The following is a 21,036-nucleotide window of genomic DNA, read 5'->3' as shown; positions in this document are numbered from 1 at the left end:
CGGATTGTGAAGGGAATCTCAGCCGGGAATGAGCACGTGGCCAGGCTCGGATGGAAACCCAAAGGCACCGGCGAGGAGACGGGACGAAGCCCCCGGGCTTCAGAAAGGGGCGGGATTAAGATTTGGGGCGTGGCCGGTACGAGGAGGTGGGGTCAGGGCTTTCATTTGGTGATTGGCCGGAGGCGGGAAGGGCGTGTCCACGGATAGGGAGGCCCGCCCTCTGGGCGTGGCCACGCAGGGCGGGGGGGCGGGCCTCGGGCGTGGGCGGGGCCTTGCGGGCGGCCGCGCGGGCGGAGTGAGCAGCCGCGATGCGGGGCACGAGCTGCGTGGGCGGCGGCGGCGAGAGCCCGGGCGGCGCGGGACTGAGCGAGGGCCCGCGGGGCCGGTGGCTGCGCCTGGCCCCGGTCTGCGCCTACTTCCTCTGCGTGTCGCTGGCCGCCGTGCTGCTCGCCGTGTACTACGGTCTCATCTGGGTCCCCGCGCGGCCCCCCGCGGGCCCCGGCGGCCCCGCGCCCAGCGCGCCGCTCCCGCCGTGCGCCGCCCGCCCCGGCGCGCCGCCGCCCGCCCCCGCCGCCGTCTCCTGCCTCCTGGGGGCCCCCGGCGGGCCGCGACCCCAGCTCGAGCTGCCGCGGAGCCGCCGCCGCCGCCGCCGAGACCCCGGGAGCCGCCCGACGCCTGGAGGAGCGCCCGGGGCCGCGGGGGGCGCAGGACCCGGGTAACCTCCCGCCCACCCTGCGGGGCCGGCCCTCCTCCGGAGCCCCGGGGCACCCGCCCAGCGCCCGCGCCCAGCGTCCCCGGAGCCGTCATCCCGGAGCAGCGGAGCGGCGGGGCCCGCTGCGGCCCATCTCCGACCCCGCGGGGCTCCTGATCCTACCCCGGGGGGGCTTCTCGGCCCGGAGCCCGCAGCCGGGGGGCCGCTCCTCTCCCCGTCTCCACCACAGCCATCTGCAATAAACTCCAGCCTCAGCTGCTTCGCCGTGTTTGTGTTGTCTCTGGGAAATCCTTCCTGCAGTCAGACCCCAGGCCCCCCGCCCCCCTCTTTCCCAGGGGTCCCCGTGCTTCCCTCACCCTCCTCGCGGCTTGAGCAGGGCCACTGAAGGTCAGTGACAGGCGGGCCTGGGGAAGGGCTGTGTACAGCCAGAGCATGGGGGACAGTTGGCCTAAAGCCCCGGGCCGTGTCACATGCCCTGTCCCCTCCTCCTCCTCCTCCTCTCTCCTTTGGAAGCCACTGTTTGGATTCCCCAGGGATATTAAGGCAGCCCATAGCGCTGCCAGCCAGGGGCCTCTCCCTGCTACCTCCAGTGCCCCTCATTTTGCGTTTCCAGCCCCAGGGTCCCCGTTCCTCCTCCTTGTGGCTGTCTGGATGCACCCTGTCTCCTTCCACCTTTTTCTCTCGCTTGGCTGTCCACGCAGTTCTTCTTAGTTGTGTCCTGGTCTCTACCTCCAGCTCCTCCTCCCACCTGTCCTTTCCACCCTTCCTTTCCCGTGTCTCCCCAGTCTCAGCCATGCTACACTCCTGTGCTGCACAAGCCTCCCTTCCTGATCGTGTGTCTCCTAGAGGTTGGGGGCTGCAGGGAGCAGCGGGCACCCCTCTGTACGGCTGGTCTGCTAAGCCAGGCAGAGGAATAGTAGCTGGTGTGAGGCATACTGCATGTCTTCCAGACCCAGGGTATTTTCAACTTAAAATGGGTTTGTGGGAGAGGTCTCTTGATTGTTGACCCGGCCTATGGCTTTTCTATGGCTCCTCCATTCATTCGCGCCCCCCCTCCCCTCCCTCCCCTCCTCTCCTCCCCCCCCTCGCCCCACTGTTCCTGATATTTTTTTTAAATTTTTTTTGGGGCCGGGTCGTGGGGCCTGAACTCTGGGTCTGGGCACTGTCCCTCAGCTCTTCAGCTCAAGGCTAGTGCTCTACTACTTGAGCCACAGCACCACTTCCGGCTTTTTTCTTTTTGCTTATGTGGTGCTGAGGAATCAAACCCAGGGCCACAGGCATGCAAGGCAAGCACTCTACCACTGAGCCACCTTCCCAGCCCCTGTTCCTGATCTTTTTATGCAAGGCTAGTACTCTACCACTTGTACCTCAGTGCCAAGTCTGGCTTTTTTTTCTGAGTAGATTATTGTAGATAAAAGTCTCATGGACTTTCCTGCTGGGGCTGGCTTCAAACCACAACCCTTAGCTCTCAGCCTCTTCAGTAGCTAGAGCCACAGGTGTGAGCCACTGGCACCTGGCTTCTGGCTTCCACTATTTAATTGTTACAGACTTTTTTTTTTTTTTTTTTTGTGGTTGTGGGGCTTGAACTTGGCTTGGGTGCTGTCCCTCAGCTCTTCAGCTCAAGGCCAACGCTTTACCACTTGAGCCACAGCGCCACTTCCTGTTTTCTGGTGGTTTATTGGAGATAAGGAGTCTCATGAACTTTCTTGCTCGGGCTGGCTTTGAACTGTGATCCTTAGATCTCAGCCTCCTAAGTTGCTAGGATGATAGGCGTGAGCCACTGATGCCTGTTTTTTTTTTTTTTTTTTTTTTTTTTTCCCTGTCATGGGCCTTGAACTCTGGGGCTAGATGCTGTCCCTAAGCTCCTTTTGCTTAAGGCTAGCACTCTACCACCTGAGCTACATGACTACTTCTAGTTTTTTTCTTTTTTCTGTGAGTTACTGGAGATAGAGTCTCCTGGAAAGCTGGGCACCAGTGACTCAGGCCTGTAATCCTAGGTACTCAGGAGGCTGAGATCTGAGGATAGCAGTTCAAAGACAGCCCGGGAAGGAAAGTCTGTGAGACTCTTAGCCAAAAAACTGAAAATGGTGCTGTGGCTCAAGTGGTAGAGCACTAGCCTTAAGTGAAAAACCACAGGGACAGCACCCAGGCCCTGAGTTCAAGCCCCAGGATCAATTCCCCTCCCATCCCCACCCCCGCCCTCCCCCAAGAAACAAATGAAGGACTATAGGCCCAAAAAGGGGCTGAGCCTAGGCTGAGGAGGAGGGCTTGCCAGCCCCGCATGAAGCCCCAAGTCTTCCAAGATGTAGAGGACTTGTGGGTGTCATGGAGGGACCTGGCCAGGGTGCCCCATGCACAACCCAATGAGAACGCCAAGAGGAAAGCCAGTCACTTCCTCCCTTCATCCGTGTCTGCCCCTCATGCTTTAAAACCCGCAGTTTAGCTGTTGGGAGGAGCACTCGGCCATCGCAGAGCGGGAGGAGCTCCAATACCGTGAGTGTGGGTTGCACCCCTTTATTCTTTGAGGGGGCCCTAGGGAGGGAGCCCAGGGCTGTGCAGCTACCACTTGAACCACATCCATAAACCACATTTCTTTGTATTCTTTCCGAGGGAAGGATTACCGAGATTTGAACCCAGGGCCCTGTGCTTGCTAGGGAGACAGTCTACTACTTTCTAGGCAGGGTCTTGCGCTCCACCCTTGCCCTGGCCAGGTAGCCAGGACTTTAATCCTCCTATTTCTGCCTCAAGAGCCTTCAGGCTTACAATATCAAACCCAGCTTATTTTGCTTTTGACATGGGGGTCTCACTAACTGCCCAGGATGGCTTTGAATTTGAGATCCTCCTGCCTCTGCCACTTGGGGAGCTGAGATGATGCATGTGGGTGCCTCTCTGTCTCCCTAATTCTCATTTCTCATTCTGATTCCTGCCCCCAACCCCAAGCCAGCTACCGTCTTTTTCCTAGTCTAGTCCAGGTTTGGGATCTGGGCAAGGAATAAAGTTGTGAGGAAACGGTAGAAATCATAATTGCCTTGTAGGACTGGGGCTACAGACAGTTCTCAGGGAGGAAACCCTTGAGTTACATTTCTCAAAATGAGCCGGGAGTGGTGGCTCACACCTGTAATCCCAGCTACCCAGGAAGCTGAGATCTGAGGGTCACAGTTCAGAGCCAGCCCAGGCAGACAAGTCCACAGATCATTTATCTTCAGTTAACCAACAAAAAGCCAGAAGAAGAGCTGTGACTAAAGTAGTAGAGCGCCAGCCTTGAATAGAAAAAAAAGCTCAGGGACAATGTCCAGGTTCTTACAGTTACAGGACTGGCACACACACACACACACACACACACACACACACACACACACACACACACACACACACACACACACACACACACACACACACACACACACACACACACACACACACACACACCCTCAATAATGAAGACTTATAGCACTTGGGAGGTGCCCTGGGTTCCATTCCCAGTCCTTCAAAAAGCACAGAAATCTAGAGCAATCAAAGCTTGGAGCTGGACCTACTTGCATGGGACTTCAGTCCATCTGGGCTACAGAGAAGGGAAACTCAGTTTCGGGCAGAAAGCGGGGATGACCTGGATCCTTCAGTGGTTGGTGATAGAAGCTATGTCCCTTTCTGTGTGTATGACCCCAGTTCCTGAACCCTTACCAGCTCAGCCACAGTTTTGTGTCTGTGGTTAGGAAGGCCCAAACATTGCTTCATGGAGTGAAAGAGGAAATGGCCAGGAAGGAGATTGCTCCATAACCTGAAGAATGACGCGGGCAAATGGGGCATCCAGAAGCTAGCCCTGATGCCTGCTGCCTTTTTCTCTGCCATGAAATATTCCAATGGTAGAAAAGGCAGTCATGAGAAAAGTCACTCTTCTTCGTCCTCTGGTGTTCCCGGCATCTTGTCATGGTCCTTTTGGTTTTGTTTTGTTTTCAGTGGTGGGGCTTGAACTATGGGCCTGAGTGCTGCCCCAGAGCTCTTTTGCTTAAGGCCAGCACTCTGCCACTTGAGCCACAGCGCCACTTCTGGTTTTCAGGGTGGTTTATTGGAGATAAAAGTCTCACGGACTTTCCTGCCCGGGCTGGTTTTGAACTGTGATCCTCAGATTTCAGCCTCCTGAGTAGCTAGGATGACAGTCGTGAGCCACCAGCACCCGGCCAGCATGACATTTTTTTTGGTTGTTGTTGGTCCTGAGACTTGAACTCAAGAGACTGGGCGCTGTCCCTGAGCTCTTTTGCTCAAGGCTAGTGCTCTACCACTTTGAGCCACTGTACCACTTTGTCATTGTCCTTAAAGGCAGCCCTGGGAACCAATCTGTGATGGAATCTTCTAGAAGTAGGTTATTGATGCCCAAGCTTTGGGAACAAAGTCAGGAGCAGCAGTAAGACATAAGAAACCCTGAGTCCAGGGCTGGGAAGGTGGCTCAGTGGTAGAGCCTTGCATGCATGAGGCCCTGGGTTCGATTCCTCAGCACCACATACGCAAAAAGAAAAAAGCCGGAAGTGGCGCTGTGGCTCAAGTGGTAGAGCGCTAGCCTTGAGCTGAAGAGCTGAGGGACAGCGCCCAGGCCCAGAGTTCAGGCCCCACGACCGGACCCCCCCCCAAAAAAAAAAAAGAAACCCTGAGTCCAGTTCAACTTCTGCCTCTATTGTGTGCCAACCATGGACATGGGCCCTTTCTGAGCTCTCTCTCTCTCTCTCTCTCTCTCTCTCTCTCTCTCTCTCTCTCTCTCCCTCTCCCTCTCCCTCTTTCTCTCTCTCTCTCTCTTTCTCTGTTTCTGGTGCATGTTACTGTGCCTGGCTTCCTTTCTGGGTGTTATTCTTTCTATCTTCCCCTACCCTTTCCTTCTTTTTTTCTTCTCATTCTCTTTTAGGCGAGGGCAATAAACTATAGTCCCTGCAAGGCAGATGACTTGACAGACACCCAGCCTTTTTTTTTTTTAATTTTTATTTATTTTTTATTGTGAAAATACTGTACAGAGGGGTTACAATTACATGGGCAAGTTTTTTTTTATCTTACTTTTTCCCATGAATAGCATCTAACGTTCCTAACCAGCATTTAGGGGGTACCTTCTGCATTCCAGACACCATGCAAGCACGGCTCATTTACTAACATCATGGTAAAAACAAACTAGGAGGAAAGCACAGAATCTCCATGTCTCTCCAGGGAAGTAAAGCCCTCCTTTGTGCTGACAGTATAATATTCTAGGGTGAGGTTTCACCCTTTAGGTGGTTTCCATTATTTTGTGGGTTTTTTTTTTTCTTTTTCTTTTGGCTGGTCATGGGGCCTGAACTCTGGGCCTGGGCGCTGTCCCTCAGCTCTTCAGCTCGAGGCTAGCGCTCTACCACTAGAGCCATAGCACTACATCTGGCTTTTTCTGCTTATGTGGTGCTGAGGAATCGAACCCAGGGCCTCATGCATACAAGGCAAGCAGTCTACCACTGAGGCACCTTCCCAGCCCCTATTTTGTCTTTAAGATTGTAGTTAGGTGCTATAGTAATTCCTATCTATAGTCTAAGCTCTCAGGAGGTTGAGACAGGGCTGTTGTGAGTTCAAGTCCAGTCTGGATTACATAGCAAGACCCTAAAACAAAACAAAAACCGAGCCCAGAACAACAAAACTGTGTCTGTACCTCTATGCACATCTTTGCATCCATGACTGGGTTTCTAGATTCCAAGGTGTGAGCAATTCTCTTTAATAGATACTGCCAACAGGTTAACTTTTATTTCCCACCCCTAGAGCACAAGAGAACCTGTTCACCTAGCACTCAGCCCCGCCACTCAGGGAGCTCTTTGGCTTTTGTTACCCTTCCGTTCTCAAAGCTTGGAAAGCTTCTTTTATACTTGAAAAAAAAAACAAAAACAAAAACAGGCACCGGTGGCTCACACCTGTAATCCTAGCTATTCAGGGGGCTGAGATCTGAGGATTGAGGTTCAAAGCCAGCCCAGGCAGGAAAGGCTGTCTGTGAGACTCTTATCTCCAAAACACCACTCAGAAAAACAGAAAAGTGGCACTATGGTTCAAGTGGTAGAGCGCTCACCTTGAGCTGAAGAGCTGAGGGACAGCGCCCAGGCCCAGAGTTAGTCTCATGGAAAAAAAAAAAAAAAGTGCCAGGCACCCTATGGCTCACACCTGTAATCCCAGCTACTCAAAAGTCTGAAATCTGATGAGTATGATTTGAAGCCATCCCAGATAGGAACATCCAGGAGACTTTTGTCTTTAATTAGCAACCAAAAAAGGCAGAAGTGGAGCTGTGGCTCAAGTGGTAGAGCACCAACCTTCAGCAAAACAGCCCAGGAACAGAGGCCTTGAGTTGAAGTCCCAGGACCCACACAAGGAAAAAAAAATGTATTTCTGGTTCTTAGTGCTAGATGTTCCATTATCAGGATTGTTTTGTTGGTCCTGGGGCTTGAACTTGGGGTCTGGGTGCTTTCCTTGAGCTCTTTTGCTCAAAGCTAGCATTCTACTACTTTTTTTTTTTTTGTCGGCCGTGGGGCTTGAACTCTGGGCCTGGGCGTTGTCCCTTAGCTCTTCAGCTCAAGGTGAGCGCTCTACCACTTGAGCTACAGCGCCACTTCCGGTTTTCTGGTGGTTTATTGGAGATAGGAGTCTCACGGTCTCTCCTGCCCGGGCTGGCTTTGAACCGCAATCCTCAGATCTCAGCCTCCTGAGTAGCTAGGATTACAGGCGTGAGCCACCAGTGCCCGGCTGCATTCTACTACTTTGAACCACAGCAACTTGTCTGGTTTTCTGGTGGTTTATTGAAGAGTCTCACAGACTTCCCTGCCCAGATTGGCTTTGAACCTCAAATTTTAGATCTCAGCCTCCTGAGTCGCTAGGATAACAGATATGAGTCACCAGTGCCTGGCTTTTCTATATACTTTTGATGCATTTCTTTTTCTTTCTTTTTTCTTTTTCTTTTTCTTTTTTGTCTGTCCTGGGGCTTCAACTACGGGCCTGGGTGCTGTCCCTCAGCTCTTCAGCTCAGGGCAAGCGCTCTACCACTTGAACCACAGCGCCACTTCTGGTTTATTGAAGAGTTTATTGAAGAGTCTCATGGCCTTTCCTGCCCGGCTGGCTTTGAACCACCATCCTCAGATCTCAGCCTCCTGAGTAGCTGGGATTGCAGGTGTGAGCCACCGGCTTCTGGCTATGTATTTTATATGCATTTCTTGACCTATTTATTTCTTTTTGCAATTCTTGGGTTGGATTCTAGCATCTTGTGCTTTATAACTGAGTCATATCCCTAGCCCCCCCCTTTTTTTGTGTGTCTTGTCTTAGAGACACAGTCTTGTTCATTTTGCCTTGGGCTGGCCTCCAGCTGGTGATCCTCCTCCCTCTGCCTCCCAGGGAGCTGGGATTACAGGTGGGTGCCACCATGTCCTCTTTGTCCTCTCCTTCCATACTAGATATTTGAGGACTTTGTACCCTCAGACTTGAGTGGTTCCTCTGTCTTGTTGATATTTTCCTGTTATCTAGCTGTGCCCTGGTTGTCTGCTTCAGCCCCTCTTGCCAGAGACTTCAGTTGTTTTCTACTTCTGTTTGATTTGAGACAAGACTTCACTATGTATTTTAGATGGGCCTTGACCTCAAGATCCTCCTGCCTGGGGCTGGGAAGGTGGCCTAGTGATAGAGTGCTTGCCTTGCATGCATGAGGCCTTGGGTTCGATTCCTCAGCACCATATAAGCAGAAAAAGCCAGAAGTAGCACTGTGGCTCAAGTGGTAGAGGGCTAGCCTTGAGCTGAAGAGCTGAGGGACAGTGCTCAGGCCCAGAGTTCAAGCCCCAATGACTGACAAAAAAAAAAAAAAAAGATCTCCTGCTTCAACCTCCCAGTGCTGTGATTACAAGTGTGTACTACCATACTACCATACCCCAAAACCTGGGAGTGGGGAAAACATTTGACTTGTTTACATGATGGAGAGAGGCAGGAAACCACAGAGTGAGAATCAGCACCATTTTTTTTCTGCTCTCTTGAAGTCAACAAGATCAGAAGACAGGGTGATCTCATGCCAGGAAGAACTGGTCACTTCCAGGGGCCCAGGGGAGCGAGAGGCCCTGCCCTTGGGATCTGAGTCATTCTGCAGCTCAGGCTATGGTGGACACTGGCAAAAGCGACTGCTTCCTCTTTTTCTTCTTCTTGTTCTTCTTCTTTTTTGTGTGTGTGTGTGTCAGTCATGGGGCCTGAACTCTGGGCCTGGGAGCTGTCCCTGAGGTCCTTTTTCTCAAGGCTAGTGTTCTATCACTTGAGCCATAGTCCCACTTCTGGCTTTTTCTGTGATTAATTGGAGCTAAGAGTCTCATAGATTTTCCTGCCTGGTCTGGCCTTGAACGTGAACCTCAAATATCAGCCTCCTGAGTAGCTGGAATTTCAGGTGTGAGCCACTAGCACTCAGCTTAAAAGTAATTTCAGGAAAGTCCATGAGACTCTTTTTTTTTTTTTTTTTTCATGAGACTCTTATCTCCAATGAATCACTCAGGAAACTGGAAGTGGCACTGTGGCTCAAGTGGTAGAGCGCTCACCTTGAGCTGAAGAGCTGAGGGACAGGGCTGGGAAGGTGGCTCAGTGGTAGAGTGCTTGCCTTGCATGCCTGAGGCCCTGGGTTTTCAATTCCTCAGCACCACATAAGCAAAAAGAAAAAAGCCAAAAGTGGCGCTGTGGCTCAAGTGGTAGAGCGCTAGCCTTGAGCTGAGGAGCTGAGAGACAGCGCCCAGGCCCAGAGCTCAGGCCCCACGACTGACCCCCCCCCCAAAAAAAAAAGAGCTGAGGGACAGCGCCCAGGCCCAGAGTTCAAGCCCCATGATTCATCATAAAAAAAGTGAATTCTTGTGGCCCTTCCAGGGGACGCTGATTTCTCAGGCGGAACCTCCCTGAGCTGACATGGGGTGCCCCAGGGGGTGGGGGCCCATGGGGGTAGGTCATGGGCTAGTTACTAAAGGAAATGTTTCGACATGTTAAATTTCCCTTTTGAAATGTTTTCAAAGTTACAGAAAAGTGGGAACCAGGGCCAGGTGTGAGCAGCTCACGCCTGTAATCCCAGCCACTTAGGAGGCTGAGATCTGAAGATGATGATTCAAAGCCAGCCTGGGGAAGGAAAGTCTGTGAGACTCTTATCTCCAATAAACCACCCAAAAGCCAGAAGTGGGGCTGGAAGGTGGCTTAGTGGTAGAGTGCTTCTCTAGCATGCCTGAAGCCCTGGGTTCAATTCCTCAGTAGCACATACACAGAAAAAGCCAGAAGTGGTGCTGTGGCTCAAGTGGTAGAGTACTATCCATAAGCTAACACAGCGCAGGGACAGTGCCCAGGCCCTGAGTTCAAACCTCAGGATCATCACATTGTAATAATAGTAATAATAATAATCCATGAGGAACACTTGCTGACTAGGAGTCTGGGAGCTGAGAATGTGTTTAACCCCATAGGTCCCATGGCCAACGAGAACTTTAAGAACAACGACTATGATTACCCTGATTACTCTGATTACTCCAATCACTCCAATTACTCCAATTACTCAAAAGAGACCTGGGACCCCAATGTCCCTGTGGATGGCACCTCTGCCCACCACTACCCTGCCGACATCCTTGCCCTCATCATCTACACTCTGGTCTTCCTGGTGGGAGTGCCGGGCAATGCCCTGGTCATCTGGGTGACCGCCTTCGACCTCAGGCGCCTTGTCAATGCCATTTGGTTTTTCAACCTGGCGGTGGCCGACCTCACATCCTGCCTGGCTCTGCCTGTCTTGTTTGCCACGATCGTGAACAAAGGCGTATGGCCCTTCAAGGACTCCGCCTTTGAGGATGCCAGCTGCCACATCCTGCCATCCCTCATTTTGCTCAACATGTATGCCAGTATCCTGCTCTTGGTGACCATCAGCGCCGACCGCTTCCTCTTGGTGTTTAACCCCATCTGGTGCCAGAACTTCCGCCGGGCCAGCAGAGCTTGGATGGCCTGTGCCGTGGCCTGGGGTTTAGCCTTCCTGATGAGCATCCCTTCCTTCCTGTACCGCAAGATCCATCGGGACCCTTTCTCAGACAGAAGTGTCGTCTGTGGCGTCGACTACATGGAGGGCGGTGTTGTCAAGGAGAGGACGGTGGCCATCCTGCGCCTCCTCCTCGGCTTCGTGCTGCCTCTGATAGTACTCACCATCTGCTACACCTTCCTGCTGCTCCGGACCTGGAGCCGCAAGGCCACGCGCTCGCCCAAGACTCTCAAGGTGGTAGTGGCTGTGGTGACCAGCTTCTTCGTCCTCTGGCTGCCGTACCAGGTGACCGGGCTCATACTGGGTTGGCTGAACCCCTTGTCGCCCTATTTCAACCAGGTCTCCAAGCTGGACCCCCTGTGCATCTCCATCGCCTATGTCAACTGCTGCGTGAACCCTATTATTTACGTGGTGGCCGGCTGGGACTTTCTGTTCCGGCTCCGCAAGTCACTCCACACTGTCCTCCGCAACGTGTTGACCGAAGAGTCCCTAGCCAGGGACAAGTCCTGCACACGCTCCACGCTGGACACCTTGTCCCAGAAAACCAGTGCTGTTTGAGGCCTGGACTTCCTGGCTTCCATGAGCACACCATAGTCCCCTCCCTTCCTTTCCAGCCAACTGGCTTTCCCCTCAACCGTTTTTTGGTGGTCTTGGAGTTTGAACTCAGGGCCTCATGCTTGCTAGGCAGCAGCTTTACTACTTGAGCCACACCTCCCACCCTTTTTTCTTGCATTGTTTAGTTTTGAGATAGGATCTTACTTTTATGCCCCCGTGTATGCTTGGACCATGATCCTCCTTTTTTTTTTTTTTTTTTTTTTTTTTCTCCTCTTGGTGAGATGGCATCTTTCAGACTTTTCTGTCTTAGATGGCCTAGAACCATGGTCCTCTTGCTCTCCCAAGAAGCTGGGAGGACAGGAGAGAATCACTGGTGTCTGGTTTATTCTGTTCTTTCTTTCTTTCTTTCTTTCATCTGTGTGTGTGTGTGTGTGTGTGTGTGTGTGTGTGTGTGTGTGTGTGTGTGTGTGTGTGTGTGTGTGTGTGTGTGTGTGTGTGTGTGTGTGTGTGTGTTGGTCCTGGGGCTTAAACTCAGGACCAGGTGCTAAATACTGTTCCTGAGCTTTTTTTTTTTTCTCTCTCAACACTGGTGTTCTACCCCTTAAGCCATAGGTCTCCTTATGGCTTTTTGATGACTAATTGGAGATAAGAGTCTCACAGAGGGCTGGGAATGTATCTTAGTGGGAGAGTGCTTGCCTAGCACGTATGGGTTCGATTCCTCAGTACACATACACAGAAAAAGCTGGAAATCAGCCGGGCACTGGTGGCTTACGCCTGTCATCTTAGCTACTCAGGAGGCTGAGATCTGAGGATCGCGGTTCAGAGCCAGCCTGGGCAGGAAAGTCCATGAAACTCTTATCTCCAATAAAGTTCCAGGAAACCGGAAGTGCCATTGTAGCTCAAGTGCTAGAGCACTTGCCTTGAGCTGAAGAGTGCAAGGACAGCACCCAAACCCAGAGTTCAAGCCCCATGGCCTAAAAAAAAAAAAGAAAAAAAAAAAAAGCTGGAAATGGTGCTGTGGCTCAAGTGGTAGAGCACTAGCCATGAGCAAAAGAAGCTCAGGGACAGTGCCAAGGCCATGATTTCAAGCCCTGGGACTGGCAAAAAAAAAAAAGTATCACATAGTTTTCTTCTCATACTGGCTTTGAACCACAATCTTCAGATCTCAGCCTCCTGAGTAGCTAGGATGACAGGTGTGAGCCACCAGCACCTGCTCTCTTTTTCTTTTTTTTTCCTTGTTTTTCTTGTTTTTGTCATACTAGAGATTAAATCCAAGGCCTCTTCCACAATAGGTTAACATGCTCTTCAACTTGAGCCATGTCCCCATATCTTTTTTTTTTTTTTTTGGTGACCGCATCTCACTAACTTTTCCAGGTCTGGCTTTGAACTCACAATCCTCCCATCCCCACCTCTTGAGTAGTAGAGATTGCAACCTTGTGCCACTAGGCCTAAATGGCTTGCTTTTCAAAGACCATCTCTGCCTTGAATCTGCAGTCCTCAAAGTGTCACCTCCTCCAGGAAGACCCCCTCTGTCCCCCCCTTCCATTCTTTCTCACTCAACCTTAGTTCCCAGCCACCATTGCCTTTGCTTGGCACGAGGACTAAGTAGATGGTGAGTCCATGCTTTCCCCAAGCCCATTCAGGAGGGAGGTGCTGGACCCCAAGAGCTGGGTCCTACCAACCCTTTCTAGAAACACTTAGCCAAGTTGGAGCTGCCAGCCTCATACCACAGGGCAGGTTCTGGAAGTGGGAGATGAGATCTGTGCTAGGTTATCAAGTTTGAAAGGGGAAGTGGTGGGAGAGGAAGGGCTTGGCTGCTTTAGTTGTGTCAGGTCACATGCCTCCTTCCCTGCCTGCAGCCTTCCACACGCTCAGTTTCTGTCACCCCTCTGTCCCTCACCCTCGGTCCTCACCCATGCCCTTGGTGGGGGGGGGCTTCCATCCATGCCAAGGGACATCACATGTACCTGGGAAGGCATGACTCTGGATGCCAGCACTCTACTAGCAATGAAGTGTGACTTTGTATTTGCCGGAGGGAAAGTGAGAGACACAAAAAGTCTGAGCATGGTGGTGCATGCCTGTAGTCCCAGCTACTAGGGGAGGAGGAGACAAGAAAATCAGAAGTTGGAGGCCAGTGGGGCAAAGGTAGCAAGACGTGTCAAGAAAAAAAAATAGAATGTCAACAAAAGAACAGGGGCTGGGAATGTGGTCTAGTGGTAGAGTGCTTGCCTTGCATGCATGAAGCTCCCGGTTTGATTCCTCAGTACCACATGAAAAAAAAAAAAGCCAGAAGTGGCGCTGTGGCTCAAGTGGTAGAGCACTAGCCTTGAGCAAATGAAGCTCAAGCTGGACAGTGCCCAGGCCCTGGGTTCAAGCCCTGGGACTGGCAAAAAAAAAAAAAAAAAAAAAAGAACGGGGAATGTGGTTCAGTTGAGTGCTGGCAGAGCACTTGCCTAGCAAGGGTGAAGCCCTGAGTTCCAGACAGACAGACAAATTGCACACTGCGTGTGGCCAGCAGTTACTGTGTGAAGACCTCAGGATACACTGCTTCGCCTGACATTTACAACTTCTACAGAATCTTAAAATCTCAGAAATACTTCTGGCCCTCCAAGGATCTGGTGTGAGGGAACATTCTAGAATCCTGTGATCAACAGGTCTTGTAGACCACAGTGAAGGATCACAGGATCCAGTGTCCTTAAGTATCTGTCATCCTAACTCTAGCTTTTTGATCTTTGAGAGTAGCCATTAGACAATCCGGCCCACTGTTCCATTGTTTGTTTGTTTTGTTAATAAAGCTTTATTGGCACATAGTCATGTCCATTCATATAGCTGCGTTCATGCTACTGGAGATGTGTGTTGAAAATACTTACTTTGCCGGGCACCAGTGGCTCACGCCTGTAATCCTAGCTACTCAGGAGGCTGAGATCTGGGGATCACGGTTTAAAGCCGGCCCGAGCAGGAAAGACTGTGAGACGCCTATCTCCAATAAACCACTAGAAAACCGGAAGTGGCACTGTAGCTCAAGTGGTAGAGCACTTGCCTTGAGCTGAAGAGCTGAGGGACAGCGCCCAGGCCCAGAGTTCAAGCCCCATGACCAACAACAAAAAAATTAAATTAAAAAAATAAAAAATTTAAATACTTACTTTCTCTTCATAGAAAAGCCTGCGATGGTTTAAATATGTCCCACCCGAAACCCGGATGTAATATAATCCTACCATGTGGTAGAAAGAGGTAGAACCTTGATCTGTGTATGTGCAGGTGGGACTTCTGGGGACTTTTGAAGGCTCAGTCAGAAGGGAAGGGCCCTCCTTGGATGACAGCCTGGCATTGTACAAAAAGGAGACTGGAGTTTGCTCTGTTTTGGCATGTGTTTAGACTTTCCTGTCCAGGCTGGCTTTGAACCATGATCCTTAGATCTCAGCCTCCTGAGCTGAGATCTCCACTCACAAGAAAGCCCTCAGCAGACACAGCTCCTCAACCTTGGACTTCCTTCCCAACTGCACCACCCTGAGCTGAATAAACCCACAACAATAGAAACCACACGGAGACACTGATCCTTGGTCTAAATATTCAAACACTTATGATAGTGCTGTGTTGTTTTTTTTTTAAAATAAATCTCCCTCAATAATGTCCTACTGTGTAACCTAGGCTGGCCTTGAACTTATGATCCTCTGTCTCTGCCTCAGGAGTTCTGGGATTACAATCATGCACCAACACCCCCAGCTTGAGTGTGTGAAATTTAAGAATGTCTATTCTGCCAGGCGTTGGCGGCTCACGCCTGTCAACCTAGCTACTCAGGAGGCTGAGATTTGAGGATCACTGTTTAAAGCTAGCCCAGGCAGGAACGTCTGTGAGGCTCTTACCCCCCATGAACCACCAAAAAACAGGAAGTGGTGCTGTGGCTCAAGCACTAGCCCACAATTGACCCTCGGCCCCCCAAAAAAGAATATATTCTACCACCTCCTCCACCTCCTCCTCTTCTTCCTCCTCCCTCCTCCTCCATTATTTACCAAACACATCCACAGCACACACAGATTGAAAGCTGAGGTCCAGGGAGTGGGGTAGGACTTAGGTTTTGTTTTTCCTGGGGGCCTTAGGCTCTTTTCTCAGCTGGACTTTTGGACCTTTTGTGCAGAGACAGAGGAGTTGGGGGGGGGAAGGGGGGGAGGCAGTAAGCAGTTGGCGATTGTCCCAGACTTCAGGGGACCCAGTTGAGGCTGAGACTTCCAGGTCCTGAAGTTAAACCACAGGCGGGCTGGCTTCCAGGGCATGGGAAATCTTGGCTCTAGGGCTGGGATGCAGGTCAGCCCGCTGGCCCTTCAGGCTATGCTAACTTTACTTTGGCAGCCAGTAATTTTGGGATGTGTGAGTCACGAGAGAAGACAGGAAAACCACGCCCTGGAGTGGGCAGAGCCCTCCCCTCAACCCCCACCCCCGTGCCTGGCCCCTGGTTCTTGACAGTTCACTAGGATAGCAGCACCCAGAAAATCTAGCGGAAGCCCAGCAAATCGGGCAGAAAAGTCATGAGGTTTTTATCTCCAGTGAGTGTTTGCCTATCTGTGGCAGACAAACCTTGGGGTTAGTTCCAGCTGGGGCTGGCAGGGTTGGTACTGTCTGGGTTAGATGATCCTGTTCCTTAAGAAAGCCTTGCCAGGGAGAAGGCACAGACTGATACATTCCTGTGTACAGCAAGTTCCTGGATTACACTTAGGAAGTGCTGGGCAGGGTGGAGTCTGGGATGGTGGCTGCGTGATAAACCGGTGGAGACGCAACCTGCCTGCCCCGCAGCCTGCCTGCCCAGTCTGGAGCTCCAGGTGCTGTCCAGGCTGTACCTTTCCATCTCTGCCTCACCCACAGGTCCATTCCCTGGCTGCAAGGTAGGTACGCGCTTTCCCACACTCAAATCCAAGCCCAGAGATGATAGGCTATTTGCCAGAAAGTCACACAGCAGGTGGAGCAACCTTTCTACAACCTGCAACTAGTTTCCACTTTAGGGATGAAACAAATCTATAACCATTCCACACGTTAAAATAAAAAAATTCCAATGGGCTGGGAAGGTGGCTCAGTGGTAGAATGCTTGCCTCACATGCATGAGGCCCTGGGTTTGATTCCTCAACACCACTTAAGCAGAAAAAGCCAGAAATGGCACTGTGGCTCAAGTGGTAGAGAGCTGGCCTTGAGCTGAAGAGCTGAGGGACAGAGCCCACGCCCAGAGTTCAGGCCCCGCGACTGACAAAAATAAAAAGCCCCCAAACAAAAAAAAGTGTGGCTTTAGTGGTAGAGCACCTGCTTAGCAAATGCAAGGATCAAGGTTTGATCTTCAGTACCACAAGAAAAACAAAAAAAATAAGGCATGGGGTTTGGGGGTTTCTTGGGCATAAGGCCTGTCCCAACTTCCTCTGCCCTTCCTGTTGGCTCAGCCTTAGAGCTTAGGACAGGGCCTGCTAACCCACAGTGAGCAGCCCAGAGTGGCCGGGTCTTGTGCCCTGTCACTTCGCCCTTCCTCCTGTCCTAGCTACAATTTACCTACTTGAGCCTCTACTTAGTGTCATGTGATCAACCTTGTCATCTCTTTGAGGACTTGCCAAACTGGAGAGGCAGGTTCACGGGACAAGTCAAACTTCAGAGGAAAGTGGACAGAGAGACAGCCAGCTGGGACTAACACAGTGCCAAGTGAAGCTCAATCCTCTACTTTGCTGAGTGACCTCTGGTGAGTTCTCCACCTTCTGTAGGCTTCTGTGTCTTCATATGAGTGTGTGTGTGGAGGGGGAAGGGGTTAATAATACAGGATCAGCTGTAATCTAGTAACTACTCAGGGGGCTGAGATCTGAGGATAACAGTTCAAAGCCAGCCTGGGGTGGAAACTCAGTGAGAGTTTGATCTCCAATGAACCACCAGAAAACCAGAAGTGGTGCTGTGGCTCAAGTGGTAGAGCGTTCACCTTGAGCTGAAGAGTGCAGGGACAGCACCCAAGCCCAGAATTCAAGCCCTACAACTGACAAAAAAAAAGTACAGAATCAAAACTAGAGTGTGAGGCTGGGTGCTAGTGGTTCACCCCTTAATCTTAGCTACTCAGGAGGCTGAGATCTGAGGATCACTGTTAGAAGCCAGACAGGGTGGGGCTGGGAAGGTGGCTCAGTGGTAGAGTACTTGCCTCACATGCATGAAGCCCTGGGTTAGATTCCTCAGCACCACATAAGTGGAAAAAGTGGGAAGTGGCGCTGTGGCTCAAGTGGTAGAGTGCTAGCCTTGAGCTGAAGAGCTGAGGGACAGCGCCCAGGCCCAGAGTTCAGGCCCCATGACCAGCAAAAAAATAAAGACCAACCCTTTGGGCTGGGAAGGTGGCTCAGTGGTAGAGTGCTTGCATGCATGAGGGCCTGGGTTCGATTCCTCAGCACCACATAAGCAGAAAAAGCTGGAAGTGGCACTGTGGCTCAAGTGGTAGAAGCACTAGCCTTGAGCTGAAGAGCTGAGGGACAGTACCCAGACCCAGAGTTCAAGCCCCATGATCGACAACAAAAAAAAAAAAAAAAAAAGAAGAAGCCAGACAGGGCCGGTGAGACTCTTATCTCCAATAAACTACCCAAAACTCAGAAATGGAGCTCTGGCTCAAGTGACACAGAGCTAGCCTTGAGCAAAAGAAACTCAGGGACAATGTCCAGGCCCTGAGTTTAAGCCTCAGGACCTGCAAAACAAAAACAAAAACAAAACAATAGTAATAGGAAACCCTAGAGTATTGAAGCCCATAGCTCCAATGACTCAGGAGGCAGAAGGTCAGGAGGATAGAGGTTTGAGGCCGGCTCAGGCAAAAAAGAAAGTTCACAAGAACACTCCCCACTGCCAATCTCAACCAATAAATAGCTGAGCGGGGTGAAGTGTGCCAGTCATCTCTGGAAGTGTGAATAGGAGGATCATGATCTGATGTAAAACCAAACCAACCAAACAAACAAACAAGCAAGCTAGGCATTGGTGGTTCACTGTCATCCGTCATCTAAGCTACATAGGAGGCTGAAATCTGAGGATCATGCTTCAAAGCCAGCCTGGGAAGGAAAGTCCATGAGACTCATCTCCAGTGAACCACCAGAAAACCGGAAGTGGTGCTGTAGTTCAAGTGGTAGAACCCTAGCCTTGAGCTGAAGAGCTCAGGGACAGCGCCCAGGCCCAGAGTTCAAGCCCCACAACTGACAAAAAAAAAATCATGGGTCAAAAGGGATGAGAGTGTGGCTCAAATGGTAGAGCGCCTGCCAGACCGGGGCAAGGCCCTAAGTTCAAACCCCAGGGCTGGTACCAAAACTAAAGGAGGAGGAAGGAATTGTCATTGAGTGTCCCGCTGCGTCTCCCCCAGGTGTGGACAGCCAGGATGGAGAACGACTCTCTCAGCTTCGACATCCAATACGGGGACTACAGTGACCTCCCGGATGTCCCTGTGGACTGTCCCGATGGTGCCTGCCTCCTCTCTCCCAGCGTCCTCCATGTGGCTCCACTGGTCCTCTACGCTGCCATCTTCTTTCTGGGGATGCCAGGCAACGCCATGGTGGCATGGGTGGCTGGGAAGGAGGCGGGCCGCAGGGCGTGGGCTGCATGGTTCATGCACCTGGCGGTGGCTGACCTGCTGTGCTGCCTGTCCCTCCCCGTCCTGGCCGTGCCGATGGCACGGCAGGGACACTGGCCGTACGGGGCGCTGGGCTGTCGCCTGCTGCCCTCGGCCATCCTGCTGTCCATGTATGCCAGTGTCCTGCTGCTGGCTGCGCTAAGCGGGGACCTCTGTCTCATGGCTCTGAGGCTCCCCTGGTGGGTGGTGGCTTGGCGGAGTCGAGGGGTGCAGGTGGCTCGGGGGGCGGCTTGGATGCTGGCCTTGCTGCTGACCGTCCCCTCAGCTGTCTACCGCCGCCTGCACCAGGAGGCCTTCCCCTCCCGGCTGGCCTGTGTGGTGGATTATGGTGGCTCGGTCACAACCGAGGTCCTGATCAATGCCAACCGGTTCCTGTTTGGTTTCCTGGGCCCACTGGTGTTCGTGGTGGGCTGTCACAGCGTGCTCCTGAGCCGCGTCGCCCCGCGTCACTGGCCGCTGAGTATGGCGGTCATAGTGGGGTTTTTTGTCTGCTGGGCTCCCTACCACTTCCTAGGGGTGGTACTGACCGTGGCTGCTCCAAACTCTGTGCTCCTGTTCCGAGCTCTGAGTGCTGAGCCCTTGGTTGTGGGCCTGGCCCTGGCTCACAGCTGTCTCAACCCTATTATCTTCCTGTACTTTGGGCGCGCTCAGTTGTGCAGATCCCTGCCGGCTGCCTGTCGGCAGGCTCTGAGGGAATCCCAGGACAAGGAAGAAAGCTCCACTAGCAAAGTAGCCACCAGCCATGACTTCATGTCTGAGATGGAGGTGTAAGCAAGAGGGATGCGGGGGTTAAATCTCCGAGCTCTCATTTTATATGGAATAGCTAGCTTCAGGGATAATTGGATCTAGGTGCTCATTGATGTCTTGATTTCATTCCTCCCTTGACCAACATTCATTATGTACGTGCTAGGTGTGAGGCTTTAATAGAGTAGGTACGGGTACTCAGCCTCCAGAAGCCAAATATAGCAGGGCAAAGATTCCCCTGGAAGCCTCCCAAAGGAACAAAGACTGTCTGACCTTTGACCTCTAATGGCCAAAACTATAAGAGAATACATATTGTTTCAAATCACTACATTCCGGGGTCTGTGGTCATTTGTTACAGCACAAGAACCCAGAGGCCATGTTCTGTCCATGCCCATCTAAGCTGATACCCTCACCCGCACTGACCATCTACGCCATCCACTGGACAAGCACGAGCTCCTGTGACTTTCCACATTAAAAAATGTTTTTGTTTTTTTTTGGGGTCCGGTCGTGGGGCCGTTCTGAACTCTGGGCCTGGGCGCTGTCCTTCAGCTCAAGGCTAGCGCTCTACCACTTGAGCCACAGCGCCACTTCTGGCTTTTTTCTTTTTTGCTTATGTGGTGCTGAGGAATCGAACCCAGGGCCTCACGCATGCAAGGCAAGCGCTCTACCACTGAGCCACCTTCCCAGCCCTAAAAAATGTTTTTATTGTTATTATAAAGGTGATGTACAGAGGAGATAGTTTGGTAACCCTTTTTAGAGAACGCACATTAAAATTACAATTTAGAATTCAGTCCTCATGCTCAATGCACTTTGTTCAGGGGCTACACGGGCTGGAGTGGAGGGCGAACATATTGGGCAGCAAAGGTTTCCCTCATTGCAGAAAGTTCCAGAAGGCAATGCTGCCAACCTAGAGTGCAGTCTTCTCTCTTTTTTTTTTTTTTTTTTTGTTGTTGTTGCTCCAGTCCTGGGTCTTGAACTCAGAGTCTGGGTGCTGTCCCTAACCTTTTTTTGTTCAAGGCTGGTGGAGCCACAGTTCCACGTCTGGCTTTTTGGTGGTTAATTGGACATAAGAGTCTCACAGACTTTTCTGCCTGGGCTGGCTTCCCCACAGATCTAGGACTCCTGAGTGGCTGGAATTCCAGGGGTGAGCCCCACACCTCCGGCTCTGGATCTCCCTCTTGGCCCTGGTCCCGCGATCCTGGGGTGCAACGTGGAGAGGCGGGAACAGGTCCGAAGGCAGCTTTGCCGAGCCCCCACCGCAGCGCCTCCAGCTGTCCCTAGGGGGCGCAGCGTCCCCGGAAGCTCTGTCGGAGAGCGAAGCAGAAGAAGGAACGCGCTGTACGCAGGCGCACGGTGGATCTTGCCCCCCCGCCCCCACCCGGCCGGCCGCTTGCCATTGGTTCCCTTGTCTGAGGC

General features: G+C 52.0%; 3 protein-coding genes across 4 annotated transcripts; all 3 read left to right on the top strand.

Moving 5' to 3' along the window:
* Positions 1-283: 283 nt before the first annotated feature.
* On the top strand, positions 284-971 carry LOC138812876 (putative transmembrane protein INAFM1). The gene has a single exon (XM_070001119.1). It carries the CDS (start codon positions 309-311, stop codon positions 717-719), a length of 411 nt encoding a protein of 136 aa, XP_069857220.1. The 5' UTR covers positions 284-308; the 3' UTR covers positions 720-971.
* Positions 972-3,174: 2,203 nt separating this feature from the next.
* On the top strand, positions 3,175-14,221 carry LOC138812873 (C5a anaphylatoxin chemotactic receptor 1-like). Of its 2 annotated transcripts, none has more exons than XM_070001105.1 (2): positions 3,175-3,205; positions 10,153-14,221. In XM_070001105.1, exon 2 carries the CDS (start codon positions 10,158-10,160, stop codon positions 11,265-11,267), a length of 1,110 nt encoding a protein of 369 aa, XP_069857206.1. In that variant the 5' UTR covers positions 3,175-3,205; positions 10,153-10,157; the 3' UTR covers positions 11,268-14,221. The 2 variants fall into 2 exon arrangements, with proteins under 2 accessions (XP_069857206.1, XP_069857207.1); XM_070001106.1 differs by having other exon boundaries at positions 3,191-3,211.
* Positions 14,222-15,739: 1,518 nt separating this feature from the next.
* On the top strand, positions 15,740-20,062 carry LOC138812874 (C5a anaphylatoxin chemotactic receptor 2-like). The gene is made up of 3 exons (XM_070001107.1): positions 15,740-16,141; positions 16,843-16,974; positions 18,610-20,062. The coding sequence occupies exon 3, from the start codon at positions 18,625-18,627 to the stop codon at positions 19,645-19,647; it is 1,023 nt and encodes a 340-aa protein (XP_069857208.1). The 5' UTR covers positions 15,740-16,141; positions 16,843-16,974; positions 18,610-18,624; the 3' UTR covers positions 19,648-20,062.
* The last annotated feature ends 974 nt before the right edge of the window (positions 20,063-21,036 follow it).

Source organism: Dipodomys merriami, unplaced genomic scaffold (assembly GCF_024711535.1).
Source record: "Dipodomys merriami isolate MVZ:Mamm:240054 unplaced genomic scaffold, mDipMer1.0.p SCAF_57, whole genome shotgun sequence".
Taxonomy (NCBI): domain Eukaryota; kingdom Metazoa; phylum Chordata; class Mammalia; order Rodentia; family Heteromyidae; genus Dipodomys; species Dipodomys merriami.
The sequence above is the reverse complement of the archived record's forward strand: the minus strand, read 5'-3'. Positions and strand labels throughout refer to the sequence as shown.